This window comes from Callorhinus ursinus, unplaced genomic scaffold (genome assembly GCF_003265705.2).
Source record: "Callorhinus ursinus isolate GAN/ISIS: 27379988/994484 unplaced genomic scaffold, GSC_fseal_2.0 scaffold108, whole genome shotgun sequence".
Taxonomy (NCBI): Eukaryota; Metazoa; Chordata; class Mammalia; order Carnivora; family Otariidae; genus Callorhinus; species Callorhinus ursinus.
In genome coordinates this window covers 688,715-713,916 of record NW_027397170.1, presented here as the reverse complement: position 1 = coordinate 713,916, position 25,202 = coordinate 688,715, and the positions used below count along the sequence as shown (strand labels likewise).

General features: G+C 51.6%; 1 protein-coding gene across 1 annotated transcript; it reads left to right on the top strand.

The window, feature by feature from the left end:
* Nucleotides 1–952: 952 nt before the first annotated feature.
* RAB5C (RAB5C, member RAS oncogene family) lies at nucleotides 953–24,620 on the top strand. The gene is made up of 6 exons (XM_025861850.2): nucleotides 953–1,088; nucleotides 19,706–19,958; nucleotides 21,499–21,650; nucleotides 21,856–21,978; nucleotides 23,113–23,206; nucleotides 23,695–24,620. The coding sequence occupies exons 2-6, from the start codon at nucleotides 19,793–19,795 to the stop codon at nucleotides 23,808–23,810; spliced, it is 651 nt and encodes a 216-aa protein (XP_025717635.1). The 5' UTR covers nucleotides 953–1,088; nucleotides 19,706–19,792; the 3' UTR covers nucleotides 23,811–24,620.
* The last annotated feature ends 582 nt before the right edge of the window (nucleotides 24,621–25,202 follow it).

Here is a 25,202-nt window from a genome sequence, read left to right as displayed (position 1 = left end):
GAACAACGTCTACAGCACAGAGGGCCTGAGCTTTGATTCCATATCAGGTTTTGAGTAGTGTTCCTGGGAGTTCCTGGGAAGCCAAGGCAGAGGAGATACAGGTCTGTGTTGGGGGATGGGAGTGGGCGGAAGCAGAAGTGGTCCTAATCCGTATTGAGGGAAGGAAAAAAATAGAAATAGTCCTGATCCATATGGAGGTCAAGGTGGGGGAGGCAAACAGAAGTGGTTCTAATCTGTATTTATGGATGGGGAGAGCCAAAGCAGAAGTGGTCCGGCTCTGTTTTTGGCATCAGAGACAAGAGCTGGTTCTGATTGGAGGTGGGGGATGGCAAAGGTAGAGGTGATCCTGGTGTGTCTTGGTGTCCAGCCAAAGGAGGAGGGTCCTGGCTTAGGGCTGACAAGTGGCAGGAGCTCTCCCTTTGATCTCACCCAGTAGCCTCCAGAGAACCCTTCCTATAGCACTTCCATCACCTTCTCCGTCACAGAATGTTCCCCCCAGTCTGGCTCCCCGAGCTGACTTGGCCCGAGAAAAGTGCAGACAGGGGCTTCTCCGGTTTAGCCAGTGCTCAGGACTGCGGCCTCATGTGCATATTCATTCACACCATGTTTTTCCTTTTCCAATTCTGCACACACAGCCTTCTGCCCTCTTCCAGCGCTCTGCCACCTGCCTCCCCTCGGGGCTCCTGGAACCCAAGGTGACGCGGTTGGCAGGCCTGGCTTTAAAAAGTTCCCGGTCGGGCTCCGCCTCGCCGGCAGCCGGCTCCACCCTAAGTCTAAAATCCCAGGCGGCCACCGGCTCCTCCCAGCTCTGTGAACTACAAATCCCGCCGTCCCTCGCGCACGCTCTCCCGCCTCGCCCGTGTCCCCCACAGGCGTCGACTGTGAGTCGGCCAAGAGTGCCTCCCATTGGTCTCTCCGCCCTGTCAGTCACCTGGGAGTATTGAGGGGCGGGTCTGAGGTGGAGATCCGGATCCGGAGCGGCTGAAAGGCGGAAGTGGAGGCCGGAGCCTGGGACACCGCCGGGGGGGGAGAGGAGCGGAGCCCGTCCGAGCCCCGGCCCCAAGTAACGCCGCCGCCCAGGAGACGCCGTGAGTGTGCCTGTCCTGGGACCTAGTGTCTCGCTCGCGTTGAAGCCTTTTCGGGGCAGCATTTCCTCCCGCCCAACGCCGGCTTAGGGGGATACTGACCCCTCCCCCGACCCGTAGCCCCCTCTTAAGGGGCTCCCCAGGCGTCGGGCCAAAGTGGGGGCCCTTCTTTCCTTCCCTTACCTGCCCCTTATGAGCCTTGGGAAACCCCCAGGGCTCTTCTCTGGCCTGTCCAGTCCAGTTGTGGGAGGGAGAGACCCCAAATTCTGCTCCCTCTGCTCCCAGAACTGGAGGAATCTTTCCTAGGTATGAAGGAGCTTGTCTTCCTTCTCTATAGAGGTGGCGAGGAGTGCTGTCTGTCGCCGTTTTCCGCCCCCCCCCGCCCCCCCCGTCCCACAAAAACAATTGTCCCCTCCAGCCCTAGAGAAATTTTAGCTCGATTTCCTGGGGGGGGCGGAGGGGTCCTGGGTGAGAGCCTTCCACACGCACAGGCTCCCACAGCTCCTCACTTCCTCTCTTTCCTCAAGCCAGGGAGCCAGCCAGGATCTCAGCAGAATTTAAAGTCTGGGCCACTTGTTAGGAATGAGCTGTCTTCTCCTTGTCTTGCCCCCTCCACCCCCAACCCTGTCCTCTAGTTATGTTGTTCTCTAGTTGTGTTCTCTGGAGTGTGTCTCTCTTCCTGCCTCTGAAAAATTTAGCTGAGGTTTGCTTAATCCTAGCTACAGATCACAGATCAGGGTGGATCTGCCCATTCATTATCTTCTCTCTCCCCTCCTCTCCCCCTCCCCTTGGCTCCAGGCTCAGCCCTGTCCTCCCCGAGCACGTGAGTGGTTTTCAAGCTGCTTCAGAGGGACTGCTCTTCCTGGGACTGCTCTCTGCTGGTCTTTAGGGAATAGGGGAAAGACCAAAAATGAGGAGTGTGGAATTGAAGGGTCCTGGCCTATCTCTTTCCCACTCTCAAACACACACACACACACCCCTCCTTGATCAACAGGTCTGTGCCACTTTTACCTCGTCTCAGGGCCTCTCCAGTCCCTCTGGGCTTGGAACAAACTGTAGATTACAGAGGAGTAAATTGAGACCACAGTGGCACCTCTGGGTTCTTAATATGCTAATTTTTGTAGCCCAAGGAATTCCCATGCATGCCAGAAAGTACTGATTCCCCCACTTCCCCCCCCCAGCCTTTCCAAGAGGCAGCCTGTACTGACATCTGATCCTTGTCTATTGCTTGGGACTTAGGTGTGTGAAATGGCTGTTGTCTCAGACCAGCCTCGCAGGTTTTGTTATGTGGCCAAAGTACAGGCCAGAGACTGTACCTTAATGAGAGTAGCCTGGCTCTTTGAGGCCATGGCTGACCCTTGCTATCTACAGCCGAGGGAGGGAGGAAAGACCATGCAGTCTTTGGGAATTTCTGTAGCTCTTCAGTGTTCTGGGCCATCTTTACAGCCCTTACAGGTGCTAAACATTTTTTGTCTTGGGACCTTTTTAACTTCTTCTGGACAGTCACCAGTGTCTGACACCTATAAACTTTTGAGCTAGACCTGGGATGCATTCATTTCATTTTTTATTGGACAACAGGAAAGCCTACCTTAATTAGGGCCAGTGGTTGGATCACAAGCTCTCTATCTGTGTGGTCTTCTTTGGAGGGTCATTGGAGACTTCTTCAGCCAGCCAGGTTTCTCTAATCTGCTCAGCCTGTGCCTCTGAGGGGCAGGGCCAGAGAGGCCTGCCTGCTCACTGGCTGTTGGTCTCTAACCAAATTTACATCCTTGGTAGTGAGCTGTGGTTTCTGGAACTCTTTGGGAGTCCCAGGATGAGGCTGCCAGCCTTCTGAGGGGACCTTCTTTGTCTGGACACGCTCTCCCAGCTAGGATTCTGAAACAGGTTTTTTTTTTTTTGAAGGAGAAGCTCTCCCTTTCAGGGAGACATGGAAGGCATCAGTGCCCCGGGTAGTTAGGCAGCCACTTTGGGCATCCAGGGACTGTAGAGTTCCAAGCAGTGATCTGATGTTGCTTGGCAGAAAGAGGGAGGGCTCTGTGTGACACAGAAGCCTCTCCTCTCTTGCCTCTTCCAACTAGCTGGCCTTTCCTGCCTTCATACAATAGACAGGTGGTAACAACTGATTTTTCTTTTATTATTATTATTATTATTATTTTAAGATTTTATTTATTTATTTAACAGAGAGAGACACAGCAAGAGAGGCAACACAAGCAGGGGGAGTGGGGGAGGGAGAAGCAGGCTTCCCACTCAGCAGGGAGCCCGATGCGGGCCGGATCCCAGGACTCTGGGATCATGACCTGAGCTGAAGGCAGACGGGTTAACAACTGAGCTACCCAGGCGCCCCAATTTTATTATTATTTTTAAAAATTTTGTTTACTTGAGAGAGAGAGCAAGTGAGAGAGCATGAGCAGGGGGCAAGGAGGGGCAGAGGGAGAAGCTGACTCCCCGCTGAGTGGGGAGCCTGATGTGGGGTGATCCCAGGACCCAGGGATCATGACCTGAGCTGAAGGCAGATGCTCATCTGAGTGAGCCACCCAGGCATCCCAACAACAGATTTTTAGAAATCATTTTAAAGTTGCAGTTTTGGGGGCATCTGTATGGCTCATTCGGTTAAGCATCTGCTTTCGGCTCAGGTCATGATCCCAGGGTCCTGGGATCAAGTCCCACATCGGGCTCCCTGCTCAGTGGGGAGCCTGCTTCTCCCTCTCCCTCTGCCTGCCGCTGTGCCTACTTGTGCTCTCTCTCTCTCTCTGTCAAATAAATAAATAAAAGCTTTAAAAAAAATAAAGTTGCAGTTTTTTCATGCATGTTTCTCACAGGAAACAAAGTTCACACCTGTTCCTCACAGAGTCCTGGAAGATAGTGGGATTTGTATCTCCGTTTTAAAGATGATGCTGAAGGAATTTAAGTAGCTAGCCTTAGATCATCCAGTTTGAAAGCCGTAGAGCCGGGGCTTGGGACTTGGGATTCGATGTGCCTCATCTTCCCGAAGAGTGAGCCCTCCTTGGGTCTCTTTAAGGAATGAGCGTGCAGGATGAGCAAGCCACGGCCCCAGGCAGACCCTTAAGCATCCCTGTCATTGATGCCCCTCCTCTGCTTCCATTTTCTTCCCCACCCTCCTGTCCTGGATCCCCATCTCCTCTGCCTCTGGGGACCATGGCAGTTATGAGTCCCAGGTCAGTACTCTTCAGGGCCTGACAGTTTGCTGACATCTGTACCATTAATTCTGAGAACCTGAAAGTCCTGATGGCTAGAAAATGAAAGTAAAAGTGAGTGGGCTCAGGGGTCTCTCTGGACAGGGTTATGGGTAGTAGGAGCCAGCAGAGGCGGCTTCTGCTTCTCCCCCCGATTCCCCTTGGTGCTACCGCTGCTTGCAGATGGGAAGACCGTGGCTCTCCAGAAGGAGCTCCTTTCACTAGAATTTACATGGAAACAGCGAGATCATGAATTTAACCCCATGAAGCAAGTACTTCTTAGAGCCTTCTTCCTCTGACCCTTGCCCAGTAAACAGGTGGTATGGTAGGGGTGAAAGCGCAAGAGCTTTAGAGTCGGCCAGAGCTGAGTTGTCATCTGGACTCCCCCACTTACCAGTCACAGGGCCTTGGACTTGTTCCATGACCTTGTTGAGCCTCTCTTTCTTCCAGTAAAATGGGGATACAAAGTATTTTGCAGAATTAGAAACAGAGGGTGAAGGAGCTAGTCCCGGCCCTGGCACAGGATGGATGGACACAAGTAGCAGTTGTGCGGATTGGGGGGTTCTAAAGGCCTATTACAGTTCATCCCCAGGATTCTGATTCAGCGTCTGTACCAGGTGGTGCTGTGATGCCTTGTGCTCTGCTTGATGGTTTCACATGTTGTCTCATCTCATAGATACCGATTAAAATTGCTGTGGGTTGTCTGCCCATTTCACAGAAGAGAATGCTCAAGCCTTGGCTGTGCTTCTCCCACTGGGCTTCTCCGTCCCTGCTGGGGTCATGTGCTGTGGAGTCTTCTAGGCCCTTCCGTCTTCATCTTAAACATTTTTGCATTAAAACAGTTCTGGATCTATTACAGATCAGAATGCAAAGTTTGCCTGAATTTTAAGCTAAAACAAGAAACTCAAAGAGAATATTTTGGTTGTGGCAGGCTGCTTTGTGTTCAATTCCCAGATTCCTAGGGTTTTGCATTTCCTCTCCCCTTGTTGGGGCTATTTAAGAAGCACTGCTTCAGGTAGGATTTATAAACTGGGATGGCACCAAGGTCGGGGGCTTTCAGGAGCCATGGCAAAGGAGAATTGGCATATTTCTTAAGGCCTTGTCCGAATGAATAGCCTGGTATTTTAGGAGGGTAGATTTCAGATTATATACCCACATCTCCTGTATATGGGAACAGTAAACAAGTAAAAGTGCACCTTTTTGAGCTTTGCTTCCTGTACTGACTCCTTAATCCTCAGGACAACCCCAGGAGGGCAGTACTGTATTTCATACCCTTGTTAAGGTGGGGAACTCGGCAGTCAGGGCTCAGAATCCAGTCTGTGCTGGGATCCCCATGCAGCACAGCCCCTCTTCCCCCATCTCTGGGCTCTGTGCTCTTCCCTTTGCCTGGAGGGCTCTTCTTCCCCTCCCCTGCCCGGGAGCGGCATCTCCAGACTTTGCTCTCCAAGCACAGGTGGAAAGTCACTTCCTCTGTGAAGCCTTCCCTTCCCCCAAGGAGGCTGAGGGCTTCTCTCCCCTCTGCACTCTCTTCTTAGCACGCCTTGTCTAGTGCATGAGCCCTGTACGGGCGCGGATCATGTCCTGTTTTATCTGTGCATCCAGTCCTCGCATGGTCTCCAGCATGGACGTCCCCTTCTGCGGCTGTTAAAGGAAGGGGCAGACATTCCTAGGTGCCCTTGATGCACATGGCTGGTTCACGTCCTTGAACGCGAACTCTCTGAGCTCACACAGCGTAGACCTGGTGAACCCGCGAGTCACTCGCATCCATCTGACCCCAAAGCCTGGGCTGTATCTTTGGCCTGTCCTCTAGCAAGTTGCTCACAGACCAAACAGATGAATGGGATGAATGTTACAGTGCAGATGACACAGGGGTGGGGATGGGTCACAAACTGAATTTCCAGTGGGGAGCGATCTCCCAGTCTCAGTCTTTCCGGTGAAGGGTTTCGTCGGGAAAGGGAGGCATGGCTTTGGGCATCCACAGTTCCGTGGGCCACCTTCTACAGCACGTGTATCTGGTAGCTAGGCTTCTGCAGCTTCTTGTGGTAGGGCGGCACTGACGCCAGGCTAGGACTTAGCGAGGATCACCGGGAGTGACTTTAACTCCGGTCCCTGGGAGCTGCTTTGCATATCTGCATAGGCTGGATCTTGAGACAGTGGCCGGCGGCAGCTGCATACACCGGCAGCGGTGAGAGCAGCCTTGCTTGTGGAACCTACTGGCATGGCCTTTGAACTCCCAGGCCCCAGGCCTGGGGAATGCAGTTCTGGGGACTGTTGGTGAGGCTCGCCTCTCTTCCCACACGCCCCCAGGGCAGCTCCGTGTAGAGTTAACCTGTCTTAGGAACGTGAGTGCATGGTCACTGGAGTCCTTGAATCTCATTTTGTCACAAGACGAGCCACTGCCTTTTTTTTTTCTTTTTTTTAAAGATTTTATTTATTTGAGAGCAAGAGAGAGAGCACAAGCAGGGGGAGTGGGAGAGGGAGAGGGAGAAGCAGGCTTCCCGCCGAGCAAGGAGCCCGACATGGGGCTCCATCCCAGCACCCTGGGATCATGACCTAAGCTGAAGGCAGACGCTTAACGACTGAGCCACCTGGACGCCCCTCTTTTTTTTTTTTTTTTAATGAACTTTATTTCAGGGTAGTTTTAGAACAAGTGCACCCCGTAGTACAGTTTCCTCACCTGCCCACTGTCCACCATTATTAACATCTTACGTTTAACACTGTACATTGGTCACAATGGATGAATCAGTTTGGATACATAATCATTAATGAAAGGTCTATACCTCATTCAGATTTCCTACCTTTTTCTGTTCTAAGATCCCATCCAGATGCCACACTGCATTTAGTTGTGCGTCCTTAAGGCTCCTCTCAGCTGAGACAGTTTCTTAGACTTTCCTTGTTTTTTTTTTTTTTAAAGATTTTATTTATTTATTCATGAGAGACAGAGAGAGAGAGAGAGAGGCAGAGGGAGAAGCAGGCTCCCAAGGAGCAGGGAGCCTGATGCGGGACTCGATCCCAGGATCCTGGGATCATGACCTGAGCCGAAGGCAGACGCTTAACCATCTGAGCCACAGAGGCGCCCAGACTTTCCTTGTTTTTAACGAGCTTGGCCGTTTTGAGGAATACTGTTCAGGTATTTTTTAGTGTGTTTTTCAGTTGGGATTTGTCAAATGTTTTTCTCATGATGACACTGGGGTTAAGAGTTTTGGGGAGGCAGACCACACAGGTGACGCGCCGCTGTCATCACGTATCGAGGGCACATACAATTAACATGACTTATCACTGTTGTCAGCCTCGGTCACCTGGCTGAAATGATGTGGGTCAGGTTTCCCCGCCGTGAGGTCACTGTCTCCCCTCCCCTTTCCGTACTGTCCTCTTGGGAAGGCAGTCATTCTGTGTAGCACACACTGGAGTGTGGAATGGCGCCCCTCTCCCTGAGGGCAGTATATCTGCATGAATTATTTATATTTGCAATTCTTGTACAGGGGAGATCTGTCTGTCATCCCTCATTTCTTTCTTTCTTCATTTATTTGTAATGGTGTGGGCTCGTGGATATTTATTTTCACCTTCAGTTTATAATCCAATACTACTTTGTTTTTTTGTTTTTAAAGATTTTATTTATTTATTCATGAGAGACAGAGAGGCAGAGGGAGAAGCAGGCTCCCAAGGAGCAGGGAGCCCGATGTGGGACTCGATCCCAGGACTCTGGGATCGTGACCTGAGCCGAAGGCAGACGCTTAACCATCTGAGCCACCCAGGCGCCCTATAATCCAATACTACTTTGTTGTATTACTCAGTTTGTTCCAGGCCTGCTCACTGGGAGCGCTGTCAGCACTCTTGGGTCCACCCCCATTTCATTTTGTGAGCACTTCTCCACTTCTCGGCACTGCAAGAAGCTCCAGGCTTACTTTGCCTATCTCCTGTCCCAGTCCTAGAATCGGCTGTCTTTCCAAGACCATACTGTCTTTTTAGTAACGAGTTCCACTAAGTATGTTGATACGGAGCTGTGTGCATGGGTTCAAGCTGTGTCTCCTCTTGGTGGCTAGTCACCGATGACACCAGAGTTAGACAAAGTGGAGATTCCCCCCCCCCCCGGGAGATGTGGGTGTGTGAGAATCCTGGTAGTTGACCCCGGTAGCAGGGCCATTGCTTCTCGACTCACCCATTCATACTTCTTGTAACCCTGCCTGATGCTTTGACTGACCCAGCAATTGGACTGATCCAAAAATGGTTAGATGTTTACTCTGGAGTTTACTATCCAGTTGGGAAGATGAGATACATCATCATCCCGTATTTCAGGTGCTACGTTCTCCAGCCCAACTTTCCAGGGCTCTGGGTCTTGTAAGAGTCCATGTGGTCTGGGCCAGCATTCTTTTGCTGCCATTCAAAAACAGACCTCCCCTTCAGGAGGGTTTGTGGCTCTAGGCAGGCCCAGGGCAGGCTGTCACTTTGAGCTGTGATCCTGAATCACTGAATAGCTTAAATCCTTCTGTTGTACTGTCAGCCCTCTGAAGACGTGTAACTTGAGCCCTTCTGGAAACACTAACTTGGGATCTTAACAGGAGTTGGTTTACAAGCCCCTAGTTGTTCTATTCATAGCTGCATGTGTGTCCCCTTCAGGTGGCTCTGTCAGAGCATCCTGGGCGTGGGGGAGGCCGTGGGTGGCCTTCCTCACCCTGGCTGCTCTCCTAGGCATCATTGCTCTCTGAGCTGCTCAGAGGCTGTGGTGATTAATGACGCCAGTTTCCAAACCTCTAGCATTTCCAGCCTGGTTCTTTAAAAGGAACTCTGGTTTCTTTGTCAGCTGTCCTGGTCCTGTCCCCACCCCCTCTCCACAACTGAACCCCTTCTTCCCTTTCCTGAAAGAGGCTTTGAAATGGAAGGAAGGGTATTTGGGTTTTAAGATGCTCTCTCTTGTGGGGCTTTTTCTTTCTTTCTTCCTTTTTTTTTTTTTTAAGGGGTTATGGTTTACCTGGTTGAGGGCTCAACTCTGCTGATTTTTCTGGATCGTGGTGGTCCCCCCTCCATTCTTGTGGCTTTGGAAGCCAGTCTCCAGATAATACAAGGTTATGGTTATTGATAGGACTCGGGACATCAAGGGTAAGCATGGTCCTTTTTCTAGGACACTGTTGAAAGTCGTTGTCTTAGTCTGTTCTGGCTGCCATACCAAAATGCCACAGACTGGATGGTTTATAAGCAAGGAAATTTCTCTCTCACAGTTTTGGAGGCAGGGAGTCCAAGATCAGGGTGGCAGCCAGCATGGTCAAGTTCTGGTGAAGGCTGCCTTCCAGGCTAACTTGTCACTGTGTCCTCACATGGTGGGAGGGGTGAGGGAGCTCTCTGGAGCCTCGTTTAAAAGGGCACTAATCCCAATCATGAGTGTGCTGCCCTCGAAGCCTAATCACCTCCCAAAGGCCCCACCTCCAGATAATATCACATTGGGATTAGGATTTCAACATAAGAATTTGAGGGGGGGGGACGACACAAACATTCAGACCCTAGCAGTTGTCCTGTTTAGCGTTCTCTCCAAATGAGGGGCATTGAAGAGTGGGGTCCAGGGAGACTACAAGTAGAGGAATGTGTGGCTAGTGGATGAACATACTGTTTGAGGATCCACTTCCTTCGTAGGGACTTCCAGGGCCAGGGGCTTCTCTGCCCCAGCGACTTTACTGAGTGCTTGCTTGGAGCGAGGCCCTCCGCTGAGAGTCTTTCACGTAGCCCCTTCCCAGCAGCCCTGGGAGATGGGCGCACTAGTCTCTCCATTTCACATGTAAGGAAGTGGGGGCCGTGACACAGCACCAGGTCACCCTAGTACATGGTGGCCGTGGGAGTGGAACTGGAGTTGCTCTGACTCTGGCACTTGTGCTCTTAGCCCCTGTGCAAAAGGAACCTAGTCGGTCCTGTCTGGGGTAGTGAGGAGGCTCCTCGGCTGGGCTGTGGCTCTATGAGTGGGGGTGAGCAATTTGGCAGGTGGTTGTGGATTTAAGCCTTCAGCTGCCCCATCCCTTGCCAGACCCAACCAGGCCTGTGTTGCAGGCTCCATTCACCACATTTATGAGCACCTACTGTGTGCCAGGCACGATGTTAAGTGCTGTTAAAACAAAGGAAACCCAGGGACGCCCGGGTGGCTCAGTCGGTTAAGCGTCTCCCTTCGGCTCAGGTTATGATCCTGGGGTCCTGGGATCGAGCCCCACATCAGGCTCCTTGCTTAGTGGGGAGCCTGCTTCTCCCTCTGCCTGCCACTCTCCCTGCTTGTGCTCGTGCTCGCTCTCTGACAAATAAATAAAATCTTAAACACAAAAAAACAAAGGAAACCCTTAGTGCAGCCTTTGGGAATTTTGTTGTGAGATCCTTCTCTTCTGCAACAGTGCCCTTAATTTCTCTACCTTTTCACTCCCAATCCTTAAGCCCCCAAGTTCTCCAACCTCGTGCCACCCATAACAGCCTTATGATAATTTGGGGCCGTGGACGTATTAGCGTGATTCACTCACTGAAACTCGTTTAGACCCATTCATTGCCTAGTTTCTTCACCTGGCACTATTTCTGCATTTTGTTCAGCAAAGATTAGGAAAGAAAAAGTCAGTCTAAAACATTGTGCTTTGGTCTCCGGGCTCCTGAGAGCAGCCCTGGGCCCTCAGATCTGACGGTGGGAACTTTGACCTTGTTTCTTGTTCTTTGAGCAGCCTCTGATCACAGTGTATGTGATGTCTTAAGCAAGAGGAATTGGGTTTGCTGGTGTCTGACACTTGATTCTCTTTTCCCCATTCACCTCTCAAACACAATCTCTGCCCTCTGCTCTCTATTTAGGAGCTGAGGGCAGTGAATTAAATTGGCTTTCTTTTGTTTTCGGTTTTTTTGTAAAGACAGGAAGGGTTTGTGAGGGGTGTCAGTTGCACTTGTTGGTACGAGTAGCCGGATGAACAGGTGTTGCTGATGACCCTGACATTCACCAGAGGTTCTTGGTGTCTTTCTGGGCCTGGGCAGCAGCCGAAGTAACAGCTGTCCCGGCTGGTGCTCCTGGCCCCTGCAGAGACCCTCCCGAGCCAGAGGGGAAGATGGGCCCTGCATTGCTGAGATTCCAGTTAGAACCATCCTAAGCAAATAGTATAGTAACTGCAGGAGCAGAACCAACCAACACAGGGTAGTTGTGAGGCTTGTGGGTCAGCAGAGACCCCTTGCCTGTCCTCACTGGCTTTCACATTACCCGTGCTCCATCCTGGGGCCACGGCAGGTTGTGGGTGGCTCTGGGAAAGCCCCTGTGCCTTGGCCGGCTCTCTTCTCATCAGCTCACCTGGCACTGGCAGGTGAAGAGCTGGGTGGTGGGGTGTGAGCTGCCCCTCAGTCATGTCCCCACCTTGCCTTGTAGCTAGGTGTGGATTTGTGCTGCAGAAGGTGCCAGACTTCACACCGAGCTCTTGCTTGAGGCTTCTTATAGAGCTGCCACAGCCTTGCTGACTGGGGTGTGCTGAGTCGGAGACTGGGCCCTCTTAGGGAGAAGAGTCTCTTAGGAATGTCATTGTGAGTGCCTGGGGCCCCTGGTGCCCCTTAGAATCAGGAGGCAGGACTGAGCCTTGTGTGGTTGCAGCCGCAGGCAGTCCCCTGTGTGTCTGGCCTTCCTCACTAATCTGCCACCCAAAAGCTTGGCTCCTCTGTTGGCCAGCAGGACCCGGGAATGAGGATCTCAGAGCTGCCCAGTGACTCCTGGGGCCCTTCTGCGGACAGTACAGGCAGCCCACACTGACCAAGCTGTGTCAGCAGATATGTGTTGTAAACCGCCGTCCCCGCCCCCCTCCCCCATCCCACCAGCAGCCTTCCTCCCTGTGGGCGCAGGAAGAGAGGGAGCAGGGACTGGAGGTTTCCATCCTCCGCCTGAAAGTTAGTGCTTGCTGAGTCGGCTTCTGTCAGCCTCTGGGGACCCTGTATTGTGGAGAGCTGAGAAAGCAGCGCAAAGCTCAGGGAAGGCTTTCTTGCTGGGCCAGAGCTCCGGGAAGCTGGGAGTCTGTCCCTCAAGGGTGGCTTCTGCCTAACTCAGCTTGGCATCTTTCTGCCCGGGGGAAAGGGCTCTAGAGCCCCAGGTTCTGCCTGGATGGTGGGGAGGACCACTTGTTCATGTGCATCTAGGGCTTAAGCGTCCTGGAGCCCCCACACCCGGCCCCTTCTGCAGGTATTAGAGCAGTTAGTGGCCTCAGCTGGAACTCCTGTGGACTCCGCCAGGGCCCCGCTGTGGTGGGGGAGTCCAGGCAGCCAGCCCCAGAGGGGTGTTCTCATTGAAAGGGGAGTAAGATGAAACTGATCAGGTTAAGGGAGTTGGGCGGGCTGGGGCAGATTCAAGGGCCTGTTGCAGTGAGAGGGGAGCCAGCTCACTCAGAGACCCTCTCTGGGCTGTTTTACCTCCCTCCCTCCCGGAAAGGGAGTCCTCTTACTGTGACCATGGAAACGCAGCACCCCCTTCCCCTCCTGCTGCCAGCGCTCCTAATCCTGAAGCCCCTACTTATCAGTGGGATGAGGAGCCCCGGCCCTGGCCCGACACACCCCATCAGCGTTCTCCCCAGATCTCAACCTGGGCTTTTAAGCTTCTGGCTTCCAGGGCCAAGATTCCTCTGTTACATTCCAGGTGGGACACAGGTCCTCTGTGTTGCAATCCCATCGTCCTGGTCACACAGGAAAATGCTCCTCTCTTTGATTCCATCCCCCCCCGACCTGCATCCCTAAACCCCTTTGTCCTCGGCACACTCTGTGGACTGGTTGGAGAGTGCAGAGCACCACTGTTGTAACCTTTCTTCTCACTGAAAAGACATAAACGTCACCTTCTCTTTTTGTCGTGAACCTTGAAACAACTTTAAAATTCTTCAGCCCACAGTTAAATACAAATACATTCTTAGTATGTGTGTAGCAGTCCTATTTGTATTGAATCCTATTTGCTTGCGCCTTGTTAGGTGGGTACCTTTGTTCTGTCTCGGTCTTTTTTTTTTTTTTTTAATGTTTTTTATTTATTTAAGTAATCTCCACACCCAACGTGAGGCTCGAACTCATGACCCTGAGATCAAGAGTCGCGTGCTCCTCTGTCTGAGCCAGCCGGGTGCTCTCTCTTGGCCCTCTTCAAATTCAGGCATCATCTTTTTTATCATCTTTATTATTCTGAATTTTGTTATACGATAGAGGAGGCAGAAGGTATCTTACAGGAGAGCTAGATTGGTTTCATGTCATTTGTAAGCTTTAATTTCTCACCATTGTATGCAAAATTCTATACCAGAAACATTCCTTACCTTTTTATTGACCTGTAACCTACATGTTACAAGATTTACACATCTCAGTTGGATAGCTTGATGGATTTTTACATTTGTGTATATATGTGCGTCTACCTCCCAAATCAAGATAGTAGAATTTTTCCATCTAGCAATATTTTTTCTCAGTTTGATACAAACTCTGTTTTCCATTGTTAAAGCCATAATGCTATGAAAGCCTACATAGAAGGTGGCAGCCCCTCTTATTTGTAGTGGCTTTAATAACACTGTTAATATTCTTGGGTTTTCTATCAGTGATAGGGGAGCTCTGCTAGAATTATGAGTCCTGGGCTTGGGCTCTGCCACCACCTGGCTATGGCCCTGGGCAGGCCACCTCACTTCACCTTCATCTCCTCTGTAATTGGAAAGAGGAGGATTAGGTCTTCAAGGACTTTGTGCTTTGACAACCAGTGAGTCAAAACTAGTTAGGCACTTAGTAGTACAATAAACCTGTCATTTGTCGGAGCCTCACCTCCAGCCTCATACTGTGTTGTACACACTATGTATTGTTTCATTTAACCTTTACAGCAACCCCATGCGATCAGTATTAAACAATAGCATTTTATAGATAAGAGACTGAAGCTGACAGCAGTCGCTTGTCTGACTTGGCCAAGGTCACTTGGCTAATAAACAGTGGAGCCAGGCTTTAACTAAATTCAGTTCCGTCTCCCAAGTCCTAACCTGCCACTTGTGCTAGGGAAGGATGAGTGGGTATCTCATGTGGGCTCATGGCTTGTGTTGCTTCAGACTTTTCTTCCCTCTGGCTCTGCCACCAGCCAGAGGCCCGGGTAGTCCCGCTGTGAGTCTGCCCTCTGGTCCTCTGTGCTGGTAGAGGTGATTTTCCCTCTTGGGGAAGAGCTGTGTTCTTGAGCTTACAGGTAAATCATCTCCTCCCCAGCTGATTTTGAGCTTTTTAAGGTCTTCCACCTTTACCTTTGAACCTAATTACCTCTGCTCCTGTGCCCCACGTTTGGTTCTCTTTAAGCTAACAAATTGCTTCTGCTCTCATCTTTTCTTGCCCAGCTCTTGTGGTAGTAAATATTCAGGAATGCTTTCATCTAGAGTAAAGTAGAGCTGAAGAGTCACTGGCCAGAACTACCTTTAGGGGGCCCTGGGCGGGGTGGGGTCACTTGGTTCCCAGTCCTTCCCCCTCCCCTTCAAGGGCTAACCTTGAGTGAGCCCTTCTCAGCCTCTGGTCAACAGAGTCTGATTGGTTTCCCTAATCAGCTCACTATCCAGGCTGTGCCAGGACTATCAGCTAGAGGAAGTCTCTGAAGCAAACAGGAAACACGAGAGACACCCATCAGCTGGAATTGCTCACCCTTTTACCAGGAAGGACAAAAAGTATGAAGTGGGTGACTTCATGGTTAGAGAAGAGACATTTCTAGTGGAGGCTTGGGCGAGGGGCAACAGTCCAGCAGCGGCTGGTGTCTTGAAGGCCTCAGTAGTTGAGTGAAGCCAGGAACCAGCCCCCACCTCCAATCTGAGCCACCTTTGTTGTTCATGGTGCTGATCTGGGGGTGCCTTACTGTCTCTTGCATTCCTGCCTCCTTCCTGTATCAGCTGTAGCTCATGTGCTTGAATTGGCTGCTTAGAATACCTGGGGGAACTTATTTTAAAAACATTTTCTGGACTCCACCTCTAGAGATTTTAATTCAGTTGGCCGGGGTTATTTATTTATTTGTTTTTAAGATTTTATTTATTCATTTGAGACACCAAGATACAGAGGGAGAGAGAGAGAGAGAGAGCATGAGCAGGGAGAGAGGCAGAGGGAGAAGCAGACTCCCCGCTGAGCCAGTAGCCCAATGTGGGGCTCGATCCCAGGACCCTGGGATCATGACCTGAGCCAAAGGCAGACGCTTAACCATCTGAGCCACCCAGGCGCCCCTGGCTGGGGTTATTTTTCTAAACGCTCTGGGTGATTCTGTTAAAGTTTGGTATCCACTTACCCATAGTGTCCAGAGTAGAGAAAAACCAGAGTAAGGAAGGAGCAGCATTTTGCTCTTTGTCTCTCTGCCGCCCTCGGCCCCAGAGCTGGCTGGTATATGTTTAGGAGCTCAGGTCCCTTCTGCCCTTGCATGTGCATTGTTGGGGAAAGTGTAGGGCACCCCCCAGCCCTTGCAATCGCTCCCATTTCCTGTGAAGTTAATGAGGTTGGGGATGGTGCTTATCCTCCATGGCCTCTGAACAAACCAAGGTTGAGATTTGGAGGGTGAGGGGAGCAGGTCATGTCAAGGAGAGTCTTTTGTCATGGGTCTGAAGCTCCGCCCATTTCAGCAGCTTCATGAAAATGTCCAGGAGGAAATCCATCCTACTTGTGTGTTTTCCCTGGTGTTGGAGAAACTGGTTTAAAAAATAAAATCTTTGGCTCATTCTGTCTCTTGTAAGAAACTCTGACAACAACTTTGGCTTTTTTTTTAATCATTTTATTTTTTTTTAAAAGATTTTTATTTATTTATATGCCAAAGAGTGAGAGAGCACGAGCAGGGGGAACAGCAGAGGGAGAGGGAGAGGGAGAAGCAGGCTCCCCGCGGTTCAGGGAGCCCGATGCAGGACTCGATCCCAGGACCCTGGGATCATGACCTGAGCCGAAGGCAGACGCTTAACCGACTGAGCCACCCAGGCGCCTGGTTTTGTCTGAAAGAAGACTTTTATTATGGCATTTGTGGTTATAATGCCATCACCTGACTACCCGTGGACAGTTTTTGCCATTGGTTCAGAAGATTCCCCACAGTGAGACTCCCTCCCCCTGCTGGCAGGCCAGCTCAGTGCATGAATTTACCTTTGCTGCCTATGGGGGTGCATCCTCAGCTTCCCAGTCTTGGGAGCGGAGGGCATAAAGCTTCCTGGGGTTCTGGGTGTGGCCTTCGCCTGTCTTAAATGCCCCCTTGTCTTCGTGTGCCCTTTGGGGCAAAATCAGCTTCCTCTGTGCTTTGTTGTCTGGGAGGGTTCAATACTTTTGTTCATGTGACCACCACGTGGGGCCAGGAAAACCACGAGGCAACGCAGGCTGTAAAAAGTACCATGTGTGCCTGCTCAGGTGTCTCTGGAAGTCAGGACCAGCATCCAGGCAGAACATGTCACCAGCCAGTGTGTGCCAGGCAGAGCACCTACAGCGCTTAAAAAAAAAAAAAATCCAGGGGTGCCCAGGTGGCTCAGTCGGTTAGGCATCTGACTCTTGATTCCACCCCAGGTCATGATCTCAGGGTCATGAGATCAAGCCCTGTGTCAGGGCTCCCCACTCAGCGGGGAGTCTGCTTCTCTCCCTCTGCCCCTCCCCCTGCTTGTTCTTTCTCTCTAAAATAAATAAATAAAAAATCTTTAAAAAGATAAAAAAATTAAAAAAAAATACAGAGACTAGGCCCTCCAAACTTTCATCGGAACCTCCCGGGGCTGGCTGCACAGGTGATTTTGATGAGCAGACAAGTTCAGGAACCACTGGGTGAGAGTTATTTGACCCTCCTTCTGGCTTGTTAACAGTACCAGGTTCTGTCTGGGAAGGCTTGGAAACCCACTGATTGGATAGGGACAAGACTTTGATGTTATCTCTGTGTTTCTTGACTTGTGGGTGCTGGTTACTCCCCACCCCAGTAGCGCTCAGCCCCAGCCGCTTTGGTTTTGTTGGAATCGGGGACTTCATCTTCTCTCCCCATTCCTATATATCTCCTTCTGTAGTGCCCCAGCCACGCTCTGCCTCCCAGCCACGATGACGTGTCACGTGGATTTGTGGTAATAACCAACTCGTAATTCCATTGTGGTTTCCCTCTGCTGCTGTTGCCCTGCCTGGCCCTGGGCGGCTCCTCCCACTGTTGGAAGTGCTCAGGGCCTGCGAGATACCTGTGACTGTCAGCTGGAGCCCCACCTTGCAGGCCAGCAAAGCGGGCCACGAAAAGGGGGTCTCACTCGCCAGCAACCAGAAACCAAAGATGGGGGGCGTTGTCTCCAGCATTCTTCCCATGGCAGGGAGATGGGCAGGGAGATAAAGGAGCTTGCAGGCCACCTGTGTCCAGCTCTGTCACCTATATGTTGGATGGCCTTGAGCAAGGCATGTAACACCTGAGCGTCAGGCTCTTTATCTGAAAAAAAAAAAAAAAATTGGGAGATTGTTTTAAAGCTTAAGGGAGATAACGGTTGTGCAATCACTCAGTAAATGTGAGCTGTCTCTGGAAATGATTTCCTTGGTGAGCACTCTGAATTCCCAGTATGTAAGTAGGCCTTGTGAGGAAGGCTCTCAAGCCGAAAGCCCTTGGGCCGCCTGGGTGGCTCAGTCGGTTAAAGGGGCCGGATCTTGATTTTGGCTCAGGTCATGATCTCCGTGTCCTGGGATCCAGCCGGCCTTGTGCTCTGTGCTCAGCGCTCAGCGGGGAGTCTGCTTGAGGATTCTCTCTCTCCCTCTGCCCCTCCCCCGTGCGTGTGGGCACACGCTTGTTCACTCGCGCTCTCTCTCTCAAATAAATAAATCTTAAAAAAAAAGAAGCCAAAAAGCCAAAAGCATAGACCCTGCCTCAAGGGGCTATAGAGTCATGCAGACATCAGTGACTGGGGTGAAAAGAGATGCCGTAAACTGTGAAATATGGTAGAACTAGCATTTCTTGTCCCTCATCGAGATCCCTCCCCCATTAGTGCCTTCCTGTATTGTTGGGGAAGAGGTGGCTCCCATTTCAAACTTCTTTTCCTTTGGCGCAGTCCAGAAAGGAAACTTGTTCCTGGCTAGTGAATCATTCTTCCTGAAGCTCACTTATTAAATGAGTTGCCAGGAGGACAGAGATGTGAAAAAGGATTTCAGATTGAACAAAGCAAGCCCTTTGCTGTCAGCTTCTTGCGTGAGCACAGCCCATGGCTTCCCACAGATCTATCCTTCTCTGCATTCACGCCCCCGTCCTCTGACTGCGGGGGAATGTACTCCCCTAGCTCAGGGGGCAGGTCAGGGCTGGACTTGGGATCTGGTTCTAGAGATGTCTCCTGCATTGATTCCATTATGCCAAGGGCAGTTGAATCAAAACTTTCTCTCCAGCTTGGGTTCAGACACTGTACAGATGCTCAGGACCAAATACCTCCTCTCAGCACCCATCTGTAAAACATTGTGTATATGTTCTAGTATTTTTTTAGTATAAGTCTTCTAGAGGCTTCTGAAGATAGGCTCCTCATCCTTCTTTGCACCTCCAAAACTATCGCTAACAGTGACTAAGCTGTCACCAGCTGCTGGGGGTGCAGGTCTCAGTGTCCCTTGTTTTGTCTCTGCCCTCCCGTACCTCCCCAGCTCTTTCCCTGCGTCACCCTCCGCCTCTGCCAGTAGAGAATGGAACTGAGGTCTCTGTTCATAAGGGAAATTTGGCAGCCGTTCTGACTGCCGGCGGAGCTCTTTGGCTTTGGTGTGTGTTTGGTTTTGTGTGTGTTTTGTGTTTTAATGTGTATGAGACTCCTGGCCCATCACAAATGAGAGAACTGAGGGAAGAGGTTCAGGATGGAGGAGCGAAATGAGGCTCTGATCCCGGTGCACAGTCCAGCCTCAGACTGAGAAAGTTGGTCGGTCCTTCTAGAGATGGCAGGACAAAATGGCTATCTTGATAGCAACTTGCACTGGCCAGGCCCTGGTCCCTGAGTGCCCACAAGGTTGACCAAGCACCTTGTCTGAGGATGAGCTTTCTAATGGGACTCCCTGTGCCCTGGTCAGCCTCACCACCTGCTCTGGCTTTGCACAGAGGTGGGCTGTGATCTTAGCTACTGGACCACAAGTTCACTGTTTGTTCACCTAGATCTTGGCGTCTTCCCAGGTGGTTTTTTGGTACCCCAAGGAGCCTGTTAACTGTCACTAGGCTTCCATATGCTCGTCCTCCCTGTGTGTGTTTGATTTGTATGCACACATACATATTTGGGATTGGGAAGTCAGTATGTTTGCTCAGAACCATGAGCCTAAAGTTGGGAGACCACTTTCATTGCTCAGATGATTGTAGAGCAAATACATATGTAGTACATCCTAGCTAGGGCTCTTCTGCTAACTTCTGGGGCCCCGGGGGGCTGGGAGTTGGCCGGAGGGGAGGTAGTCAGCTCCGTCGGGGAGCGCAGAGGGAGAGACCTGTGATGGAAGAAGGCCTCACTGTGCGACCATCTCTGGCCTGAGCAGTACTGCTAATTTCTCTTGCAGTTGGAGGTCCCCTCCTCACTCAGCGCCTCTTCACACAGCGCCGGCCCCCACCCCACGCTCACTGGTACCACTACAGCAGGACGGGCCATGGCGGGTCGGGGAGGTGCAGCACGACCCAACGGACCAGCTGCTGGGAACAAGATCTGTCAGTTTAAGCTGGTCTTGCTGGGGGAGTCTGCGGTGGGCAAATCTAGCCTTGTCCTCCGCTTCGTCAAGGGACAGTTCCATGAGTACCAGGAGAGCACAATTGGAGGTGAGTGGGCACAGGGGAGTGGGGGCAGCCTCAGGAATGCCAAAGAAATGCCTTGGCCTTGAGGAGAAGGGAGCCGCCTGCCCAGAGAGAATAAATAAGCCGGGGGCACCAGCACCTCTTCCTCACCTGGGCCCTGGAACCGAATCCAGCAGCTGGTCTCCCTGCCACAGTCCCAGCAATCAGCCATTAAAAAGTTAGCTCGTGGTCAAAAACTGTCTGCTTCTCCTAATTATGCCACTGGATCATTGTGTGGCCTTGGCTAAGACTTCTCCACTGACCTGGCCTCTGGGAGGGGAGAGGCTGGGTCTGGATCTCTGAGGGTCCTTCTTACTGTGCCAGGCAGTGCATCTGTCCTGGCCTCTCCTACTTTCCAGAATGGGGAAATGGCCTGGTGAGTGGGCCAGCGTTTCTGAAGTTGACCTTTACCCTTGAGGTCAGAGCCTGTCGTTGATTTCCCAGTAGTCAGCATTTAGCACGAAATGGTCTGGACTCAGTCCCCTGTCTCAGTGGCCAGGACAAACCTTGAGGGGCCAGGGCCGACCTTGGGCTTGAGTCATCCTTTCTCTACCCTCTTGGTAGGAGGTTTCCAGGCAGCTGGAAGCTAAATGGGCCGTGTCAGCAGTCTTCTGCTGCCTCCTCAGCACTCAAGTCAGGAGCCGGAGAGAGGGAAGTGAGGCAGTCCCCAGGCCCCTCATGGAGGTGGGGGGAGGGCAGATAAGGAGAGCAGGCTTCCACACAGGGCTCTCTGGGATCCTCTCTTGGGTCCTGGGACAAAGGGGGCTCCCACCTGCCTCTCCCAGCTCTGGGACTCCTCCTCTGAGCATATGCACAAGCGCCACAGGGCCCCTTGTCTCCTCAGGCCAAAGATAAGGTCATTGTGTTCCCTGAAGGTCGAACCACAGGGTGGCCAATCAGGAATGGGTCAAGGTCAAAACTCGGGTTGGTAGCTAGCCAGCATGCCTGGAGGTGGCAGGGGCAGCTGGGAAGCCAGCCACTCAGCCTCCGCCTGGCAGTAGAACAGCGTGTACTTTCAGGCATCTCCAGTGTAGCTAAGTGTGTGACAGTGTCCTCAGGAAACCGAAGGCCAGTAACACCCCTGGGCTGGAGCAAACTGAGGGACTGTAGAGGTTTCCAGCTGGACTGTTCTCTGTGAGGGGAGGGAAGAGGAAGAGTGGGTGGGTGGGCCCACCCTTCTGTGTTTGGAGTCAGCTTTCCCCTGGGTTTTGCCACTCCTGCCCCTTGCCACATGCCTCCTCAGAGGCTGCTGCCTAAATGGCTCACGGGCAGGCTGACTTCCCGCCGCCTTTGCATGGTGTGGGTCTGTAAAGCCTGTGTGGCCCCCTGCCCCCTCCACCCATGACAGAAACAAACAAGCTCCGCCTGCCCTGCTCGGGCCTGGTTTGGCTGCTGGGCTGGGGGCTTCTCTGGGCCCATCTCCGCAGAGGGCCTCTAATCGCCAGAGCCCAGACAAAGTTCTAGAGGCATGTGGGGTGGCTTCTGGAGCTCCTTCCTGCCTGTAACCCTGCCTTCCCTCTTCCAGCGGCCTTCCTCACGCAGACGGTCTGTTTGGACGACACAACAGTCAAATTTGAGATCTGGGACACAGCTGGACAGGAGCGGTATCACAGCCTGGCCCCCATGTACTATCGGGGGGCCCAGGCTGCCATCGTGGTCTATGACATCACCAACACAGTAAAGATTTCCCCTTACTTCTCGACACTTTATTCCTGGATGGGGTGTGGGCAGATTTCCTCTGTCATTTGGGGGTTTCTTACCAGAGTCTTCAGGGCCGTGACCTCTTAGACACCTTGGCTCTGCCAGTTCGAGCTTCTCTAGTGAGTGGCCCTGGGCAGAATGCCTCCTCTGTCTTTTTGACCTTCTGGCCTCGTCTCCCCAGGATACATTTGCACGGGCCAAGAACTGGGTGAAGGAGCTACAGAGGCAGGCCAGCCCCAACATCGTCATCGCGCTCGCGGGGAACAAGGCGGACCTGGCCAGCAAGAGAGCTGTGGAATTCCAGGTTAGGGGGATGGACGGGACTTGGCAGGGCCGAGTAAGCCAGCTCCACTCGCAGTTCAGCCTCGCCTGCTCTGGGGGCTTTGTGATGGGCCAGGCTGGGAGGTGGCCTGGGAGCTTTGATCTGCTGTCCCCTCCTAACTTGAGCGAGGGCCTAAAGCAATTGTCTGCCTCTCCTTGCTCTTGTCAGTTGGTAACGTGTGTATGCGTAAGGATCGCTGAAGCTGCTGCTTATTTTTTGTGTAAACTCACTTTTTAATGAAACATACTGAAAAAGAATTACTTTTTTCCACATAATACATGCACAAATAAAATTTACACAGTACAAGAAGGTATATAGAACGAAATGTAAATCCCTGACCCAGAAACTCAATCTCTCTTCCCCCAAATTCATCAGTTTATTTTTCTAGAAATGTGCACATGTGTATGAATCCCCCCCTTTTTTTTTTAAGATTTTATTTATTTATCTGAGATTGGGAGAGAGAGGGAAGGGGGGGGAGAGAGCTGGGTTGGGGAGGAGCAGAGGGATGAGTACACTGCCCACTGAGCAGGGATCCCAATGCTGGGCTCGATCCTAGGACCCTGGAATCATGACCTGAGCCGAGGCAGACGCTTAACTGACTGAGCCACGCAGCTGCCCCTGAATCCCTTTCTTTACATAGATCGGAGTGTGCTCTATATATTGTGCGTTTTTTTGTTTTTTTTTTTTTTACCAGGCCCTAACTGATGGACTTCTAGGTTGTTTGTAACATCAAAAGACTAGAAACAGCACTACAGTCAACATCCACATACTTTTGTGTTTTTTCTATATGTGCGAGTGCATTTGTAGGATAACTTTCTAGAAGTATTTCCTAGCTTAGTGATTTTGAAGAGCAAGAAGGCAGAATGGACCTAGGGAAACCTAAGTGAAACATCTGCCAATGTTTGTGAGCTGAAAGGTGCTGTACATGAAGTGGGGGCCTTGAGGTTATGGTGCAGGTGTCTGCGGTAGGGGGCACCCAGGGCAGGAGAGCCCTCAGCCTGAAAACCCTTGCATTGTCTCTGTTGTGTATAAGAGGAGATTTTTATCCTGGGCCCTGGCCCCTGCCAACTGTCATCATTTCCCTCCTACTCACTTTCTCACCTCCATCCAAATCAGGAAGCACAAGCCTATGCAGACGACAACAGTTTGCTGTTCATGGAGACATCAGCAAAGACTGCAATGAACGTGAATGAAATTTTCATGGCAATAGGTGAGTTGCTCGCCTCCTCTCCCCTGACCTGGGTCCTGTCACTTGCCTGCTGTCTAGTATGTAGTAGGTCTGTTGGATCCCTTTATCTGATTCCCAGATGTAGATAGTTCACCCCAGAAGTTTCTAAAGCCTGGGGCCAAGGTCTCTACATTTTACTTTCTGACCCTTCAGCTTATCACCCACCTAAAACCCTACGTGACCCTCCCCCTAACCTAATACTTAGGATTTTTAGGCCCATCTGGCTCTGTAGTGAGTCATCCTGCCCAGATTCAAATCCTTGTTTTATTACTTAACTTTGTGGTCCTGGGCAGGTTATTTAACCTCTCTTTGTTTCCTGAATCACTCAGAATGCACGTGGCACATAGAAGCAGAGCCCTCAGTGGGTTATCCCACATTGGGTGGTAAAAAGGCCAGCTTCCACTCAAATGGACTTGGAAGAGCATTGGGGTACCCCCTCAAATGCATTTTTCCCCTCCTCTTCCAAACAGCTAAGAAGCTTCCCAAGAATGAGCCCCAGAATGCAGCTGGTGCTCCGAGCCGGAACCGAGGCGTGGACCTCCAGGAGAACAACCCAGCCAGCCGGAGCCAGTGCTGCAGCAACTGAGCCCCCCTTGCCTGCCCACTGCCCCCACCTCCTCCGCCTGACCGACCCGACTGGAATCCACTCTAACCAATCGCACTTAACGACTCGGGCTACCACTGGGTTGGGGGGGCAGGGGGAGGGGTCCGCCATGATTTCTCCATAGAATTTTGATCATAGGCCGGAGTGAGTTATTCCACCTGCACCTTTCTGTACAAATACTAATTCAATTTTAAGTCTTAAGTCACTTTTTTAATATATATGATCTGCTCTTCCCACTTCCAGCCCTTTCTACTGCTCTCCCCCTCTTCCTTTGCTGGTAGTAGCCACGTGCCCCTGTTCCCCCCTACCCTTGTATGTGGGGAGGCGGGGGTTGGAGCAGTTACCCTTCTTTCCCTCTTGCTGAGTAGCAGACTCAGCAAGAGCATCCATATCCTTACCCATGTTTGGAGTGGGCTTGGTTCTGGGTGGTGGGGTAGGCCCTAGGGGTGAGGGAAGGGAGAGACAGCCCTTCCCTCAGCTGGCTGTCATCGGGCTGCAGCCCCCACTCACCCCCTGACTCACAGCTGGGGGAGAAACCACAGCATTACCACAGCATTATTGTGACAGCCACCAACCCTTTGCCCACAACCTGCCCCCCCCCCGTCACCCTGACCTCTGGCTCTGAGCCCTGTTCTGACCAAATCACGATGATGAGTATTTGGGGGTGGGTGGGTAAGGGGGGGGACTGGGAGGGGATGGAACCAACTTTTTCTGTATTTTGTATTGTATGTTTTCTTCAACATGTAACCAATCAGTATCTTGTCAATATAGTCAGCCGATCGATCGACCTTCTGCTTGTCTTCCTTGTCTTTCTCTGGCAGAGTTTTATCAGATCATATCCGCTCTAGCTTACTTGAAGTTAATTTAAAATGAACCACTGAATCTTATGGAACAAAGGCTTCCCCCCCCCCAAAAGTGAGAGGATGCTGGTGGTCATGGTAACCAAGAGAAAGAGGCCCTTACTGGTACCAGCTTTAGTGGGTGGGGGTGGGGTGAGAGTGACCTGGGGCTGAATCTCACCAAGTTTGAAGTTGAGGGACCTGCGTTTGCCTTTTCCCCACCCCCCTCCAGATTATATTGGGGGGATGTGCAGTTTGTATTTGAAAATAGTTGGGCGCATTCAGGGTGGGATGGCTGTAGACTGAAAATAGTTGGTCTCTGAAACACCAGAAACAACCTCTTTGGCATTTTTTTGGTTAGTCTGTACCTTGTGAAGGGCTGGGTCCTCTCACCCTTTCCCAGGTGACCTCTGGAACCTTGAGCTGGTCATGAGGCCAAGGCACCGCCCTACACCAGGTCCAAGTCATCTGTCTGGTCCCTGGTCTGTCAGGGCCCTCTGCTGCTTGTGGAGCCTGGTGCCCCTGCAGGCCTCCT